General features: G+C 37.6%; 1 protein-coding gene across 1 annotated transcript; it reads right to left on the minus strand.

Annotated features, from left to right (window-relative positions):
* Window positions 1-1,130: 1,130 nt before the first annotated feature.
* On the minus strand, window positions 1,131-6,293 carry LOC149828435 (dihydroflavonol 4-reductase-like). The gene is made up of 3 exons (XM_090016845.1): window positions 6,227-6,293; window positions 2,956-3,151; window positions 1,131-1,286 (listed from the first exon to the last, which is right to left on the minus strand). The coding sequence occupies exons 1-3, from the start codon at window positions 6,228-6,230 to the stop codon at window positions 1,145-1,147; spliced, it is 342 nt and encodes a 113-aa protein (XP_089872971.1). The 5' UTR covers window positions 6,231-6,293; the 3' UTR covers window positions 1,131-1,144.
* Window positions 6,294-6,646: the final 353 nt, after the last annotated feature.

Consider the following 6,646-nt stretch of genomic DNA (forward strand, 5'->3'; position numbering starts at 1 on the left):
GTAGAAAGTATATAGGAAAAGGTGCAAGAGGGTGAACACCCGGTTGTGTGTTGTGCATCAACCACAAAGGGATTTAGCAGCGTTTACTAAAAACTATTTTTTTTTACTTTTGGATTTATAACTCAAAGAAACCACACCTAAGATGAAAACCTGGTTGTGCTGGCTCAGCCTACCATACCTATGGTCGTCGTGCCGCTGACATAAAACTCCAAAGCTAGGGCCCCCACCACCTGGGCCTATGTTCGGTGTCAGTCTGTGCAAAGAGAAGATGCTCATGGGAATCAAACCTTGACCACCCATCTAATGGTCAAGGCCTCACCCCACTACGCCAACCCCCTTAGGCTCAAGACTCCTTTTTTTTACACTTACATCATGCAATCTAGGGTTTTCACAATAATATGAAACACATAAGTTTTTTATATTGATAAACACACCTAAATTTATGCTCCTTTATTTAAAAACACACTTCCGTCAATTTAAATTGGGTTATATTTAGCTCAAGTTGAGTTAATAAGATAAAAGTGCTATTTTACCCTCAAAGCAATATTTTTTGCTTAGAAAAAATTTCAAAACACACTTAAAGATTTGGCAATAATCAAAACACAACTATGTTTTGGTAATTGTTGCACACATTTAATGGCAACTTTGATGAAAGTAAACCTTGGGATTTTTAATTAAAAATGATAAAATTAGCTGTGTTTTTAACAATATTGAAAAGTTGGGTCTGTTTTTTCATTATCGCTGAGAGCTTAGTGTGTTTTTGAAACTTTCTAATAATATTATGTAAAACAATAATGAACATATAAATAACCAAAAAATTTGAAAAGAATCCAATTTAATACGTTAATATCACATCAAATCATGCTGACAACAAGATATTTTTAAATTAGGCAATTTTCTTTTAAATATCACATTTTCAACAGAAAAATAATGGCCTTCCGAAATATTGGTGATTCATTAAATGTACTGCGTATTTGTTCTTTCTAGCCTTAGACTTGGAAATGTATTGAGTGATGTTCGGGCTGCAAAACCGAAACTTAATTCTCATTAAGTATTCACCAAAAACGTCATTAGCAATGAGAGTTTTTTTTTTCATTTGTTTGTTTAAAGTAGACCATCTCCAATACATGAAAGTAGAGTTGAATCAAATAAAACCCTTGCTTTGGCAGTCTTTGATAGCTCCTTCGTACATTTCTTCGAGTCCATACTTGTACTTGAATCCCAAACTCAATAGCTTTTGTGAAGAGAGATGCACTGGCTTTTCTTCCTCCAACCCTTGTAGGAATCTGTAAAAAGGTGAGGAAAAAAAAAGGTTATTTTACAAAAACATAACCATTTATATCTTGGTAAATCATAGCCTTATCCAACAAAATATCATAATTCAAATGCATATCGAATTTTGTTTTCAATTATCCAAATGTATGTTAGGATAGAATTCCTTTTTCATATCCTTATGCTTAAATGAATATAAAATAAAGAATATAAAACTATTAATAAACTTGGATGATTTATTTTCAATGTATTATGTTAGTAACGGATTAGTGTCCAATAAATGATGCTATTAATGTATTGATATCCAATAAACTATGCATTTAATTTTATCCTACGGCCTATTAACAGACTTGGATATTTATTTTATTTCAAAATAAATAAATCGGTTTTAAATCAACAAATTAAGCATTTTCATAGTAATTGATTTTTGAATCACTAAAAAATCCTGACTTTTGACGATTTAAATGCCAATATTCACTAAATGAACCATATATATCACATCTTTGATGTCAGATTTGATTAAAACAACTTGCATCAATGAGATCTCAACATGGGGTAAACCGAGTTCTTAGCCAGTAATCACGTGGGAATTCAACCAGTTTGGATGTTGGTCCATCTGGGGCTAAGTGCACAAGTTGGATGGCGGATCAGGTGCAATCACATTGTGCACTTTAGTGTGCTGCTGCATCTGATCCACCCTTCATCTTTTGTTGGGCCCCACAGCTGATAGGCTGTACCAATATTGTCAGTACCGGTATCTGCCTTGAATCGTTTCAAGGCCAATACCCAAGTGAATTGTTCTGTATCGGCAAAAAAAAAAACATTATGTGTCAATCAGAAGATGACACATGTTAAAATCATTAAAATAATATTAAAAAAATAGTTTTTTTTATATTTATTAAAAAATAGCTGATTCGGAGAGATGATGTGTATCGATTTTCTGCGGATATGATATGTAAAGGCCGATACTCACTCATAATGACAACATTGGGCTGTACCCTCAGAGATGGAGGGCTGTCAGGTGCAATGGGAAGCAGATCAGGTCATGCTGAACATGAGCGTTTTTTCTCATGCCGACATCGTGGCCGTCTGTTTACATTTTAGATGAATGCCACGTAGCATATAACTGTTTTGTTGACTTTTTAGCATAAAACGGACGGCCGGCATGAGCAAAAACTCTCATGTTCAGCATGACCTGATTTGCTTTTAGTCAGAGGCGGAGATAGGGGGGGGTCTCTCGAAACAGTTAAAAAATATATATTTTTTTAAAAGCCCAGTCCTAGCCCAGCCCTGACTGCAGCAAATAGTTTGATTTGTCCATATGAAATAGATTTTTATTAATAATAGTAGCCATTTTTTATTTTATCTCAAAAAAAAAAAAATTCCGGGCGCTGCCCCCGAACCCCGACTATCACACCATTTTTTTTTTTTGCTACACCCCTGTTTGCCCGCCCCACCCCCCACCACCCCCCCCCCCCCCCCCCCCCCCCCCCTCACATGAATCCTAGCTACGCCACTGCTGCCGGTGCAGCAGAGTGTGCAATGTGACTGGACCTGATCTGCCCTCCACAATTTGGGATGTTCCCACGTGACCAGTTACCATTGACATGTTTGATCAATCAATTCATTAGCTTGGTATTGGCGAAGAGAAGAGGAGGATGTTATAACTCTGCGGATGCTTACTGATCTTTAGGAATATGGAATTCCGGGAATTTGTGGGAGAGGAGAGCAACCAACTGGTGAATGGTGGAGTCGTGGGACGAGCAAATGTATCTGCCCTTCGCCTGTGCACACTCGAAGAGGAATATGTGGGCGGATGCCAAGTCGTCTATGTGGACAAACTGCATCTGTTTCAGAAGTTTGCAGTGATCCTGATTGCCTGCAGTCATACGGGAAGAAGCTTCAATTCATATGGTTAGCTAACAATATTCCTCAAAGGCAGGGATGTCCACATACATATGCATATGTAACCATAGTGACACATTTTTATTGGCAATTTCTCGTTTTTAAAAAATTCGTGAGAAATTGAAAAAAATCCATAAATCTTGCATTTTTTTTGCCCAGATCTCGGCAATAAAAAATTAATTAAAAAATATATAAAATATTTTATAAGAAAATATTAATAAAAAATATTTAAAAATAAAAAATACATGATTTTTTCATGATAAATAGCCGTTTAAAACGTAAATATCACGTTTAAATCGCGGTATTTATGTTTTTTCATAAATCTCGCAATATTTTGTAAATCTCGCGAGAAGTTGCCGTGTTAAACTTTCAGGCATTTTCATAAATCTCGTGATATTTGTCACACTGTATGTAACTAAGGGAAGAAGAGATCGATATCTAGAAAGAGGGGGGAAAACATGATTGGCATACTTGTTGGTTTGAACCGGCCAACTTGATGACTCGGTTTGAATGGAGGCCCAACCGAGTCATTGTGTTGCTTTACTCGTTATCAACACAAACTTGATGAAAACTCGGTTTGAACAGGTCGAATTTAGGTCTCCTTTTATTCTTTGTATGTTTAGAAATTAATTTATTGCTTTGTTTTGAAAAGGAAAGTAATAAATCAATCTAAATGAAACGTTCGTTAGGTTTTCAGTTCCAGAGAAATGCCAGCGGCCACCATCAATTAGAAAGCCCCACTTGTTAGGCGTTTAAAACCTCTACCGGTGGATGGTGTTCCTATTAAATGTTCAAACTCTCTCTCTCTCTCTCTCTATCTATATATATATATATATATATATATATATATATATATATATATATATATATATATATATATATATATATCCTGCTGTCCTCCTCCTAGGGATGGCAGTGGGGCGGGGAGGGGGACAAGGTCTCCACCCCCGCCCCGCCTCAAGATTAGAACCTCCATCCCCGGCGGGGATGGATTTTAACCTCCACCCCCACCTTCATCCCCGTTTCATGTCCTCCATCCCCGGTTCAAACAGGGATGGGACGGGGATATTGCGGGGGAAAGTGATGGGGACGGGTCGGGGCGGGGCGGGAAAAAGTATACGTCCATTCCTACCTCCATCTTTGAATGGGGATGGATTTTAACCTTCGTCCCCGCCTCCATCCCCATTTCATATCCTTCATCCCCGGTCCAAACGGGGTGAGGCGGGGCAGGGGCCGGCTTTCCCCCGGTCCACTGCCATCCCTACTCCCTCCCGACCTTATTGGTTTTGCAGCTCCTGCGTGAGCCACTTGTTTTTTGTTTGTTTTGCTTTAGTTTTGTTTTTTGTTTTTTTTGTTTTTGTTCTCTTTGGGTTCTAACTCGGTTGACCCTTTCTGTGGTTATATTGTTGAAATCCTGTTTCCGCTTTCTCTACGTGATGGCAAAATTAATGTAAGAAAACAATAAAGTTTACCAAACTGATCTCATGAACCCATTGGTTGATCATGCCCAAGATTCACATGCAAGTTGTCAACCAGTCAGGCATGGGACTCATCATGGTGCATCCAAATCCATCCAAGGAACAAACACCCAGTTTTGGGTCATGTGGATTCCGAAATTTGAATCCCACACATGACCAACATAATTCGAGGGTATCTTTTATGTTTTTAACTATTATGCTCGAGTCAGGTGGGTCAGATCGGATATCTGAGAAAACTCATAGTGCAAAGTTGACCCACATGTCACTTGGGTGTGTTTGGGTAAACCCAAATAACATTTTGGTCATCATTTTTTCCCTATACTTGGATCCAGATTTTTGTTGAGTTAAATACTTGGGACAAACCTAACCCATTGACAGCCATACAAATCATTTTAGGTCCACTGACCCATGTTAAGCACAAGTTTCAGACTTCAATTAATTTGGATAAAGTTTCAGACTTCAATTAATTTGGATAAAGTCTGGCTAGGCCTGAATTGCTCCCGTTCAACAAGTCCCACTCAGTAATACAATCGTTGTGTATATATATATATATATATATATATATATATATATATATATATATATATATATATATATATATATATATATATATATATATATATATATATATATATATATATATATATAGAGAGAGAGAGAGAGAGAGAGAGAGAGAGCATTTTTTTGCTTGCATTTAATAGGAACCGCTACCACCGAGAATTGCATATTAATTTAGTTATTTATGTAGAGAGAGAATAATCACATTGGGACTCGTCTCTACCGATAGAATCGGTGCAACCTGTAGAGACCTCTCAAATGGATAAATTCTATTGGTGGTTGCCGCTGTAGCCACTTCCAAGTGGTGGCTTTAAATACTTTATTTTTAAAAACCGTGTTTCAAAAAAAAAACTTTAATTTCAAAATCCAAAATAAGAAGCCCAATCCAAATGAAACGTTGTTTGAGAAACCCAAAGCCCTTGCATTTTGAAATTTTAGTCTATCCTTATTTTCAAAAGCAACGTTTTGCTTAGGCCTACTCTTTCTGCAGTCTTTGAGCCAAAGTAGGGATGTCAACAGGTGGGATTTAGGCATTATAGAATCTGTCTTGATTAGATCTGATATAAACGGCTTCGAATCTGGATCCAGCCCAAAAAAAATACACTTAATCGGATTTGGGTCTTAGTCTGATTTTGGAATCGGGTTTTAATGCAAAACTCAATACTAAACCCAAATCCATTTTTAATAACTCATCAGATTTGAATTCGGGTTGGATATAGGGTTACATCTGACGTGTTAACATCCCTAATACAAAAGAGGCCATTAAAGCCTTGCAATTTGGTTCACAAACGTTTGTGAGTAAATATTAAAAGTGCATGCTAATTATATTTTTTTTACTTTTTTAATAGTTTAGGTGTATTTTTATTTTTAAAGAATTTTTAAAAATTCTTAAATAGCTTGAGTCTTATATGTTGAATTGCAGTGAATCACAATTTAAACCTCAAACAGTTTTGGAATCATTGAGGACGAGAAAAAGAAGGAAAGAGAAGGGCAAGGAACCGGCGGGTACGTACCCATAATCAACGCCAAGGTGGTTAGGAAGCTGGGAGGGAAGTTGGGCGTAAGGAACGGACCGAGCACAGAGGACGGAAGCACTGTCACAACCTCTAACTTATACTTCTCCGAGAAGTCGAGAACCGCTTTCTCTGCAAGAGTCTTGGAGATGAAGTAGGTGGAACCAGCGCCCTCTAGCTTCCTGCAGTAGTCGACGTCGCTCCACACGCTCTCGTCTATAACCTCCAGAGGACGACCGCTGAAAGCCACTGCGCTCGCAGAAGAAGTGTAAACCACCCGCTTCACCGTTTTAGATTTGCAGCAAGCTTCCAGGATGCCCAGTGCCCCCTCCACTGCTGGCTTTATGACTTGGTTCTACGGCAGGACCATTATTATTTTTAATATATATATATATACCTTCTCAAAAGTTTTTTGTTTAG

This window comes from Nuphar pumila, chromosome 9 (genome assembly GCF_984573655.1).
Source record: "Nuphar pumila chromosome 9, dmNupPumi1.hap1.1, whole genome shotgun sequence".
In the NCBI taxonomy this organism is placed as follows: domain Eukaryota; kingdom Viridiplantae; phylum Streptophyta; class Magnoliopsida; order Nymphaeales; family Nymphaeaceae; genus Nuphar; species Nuphar pumila.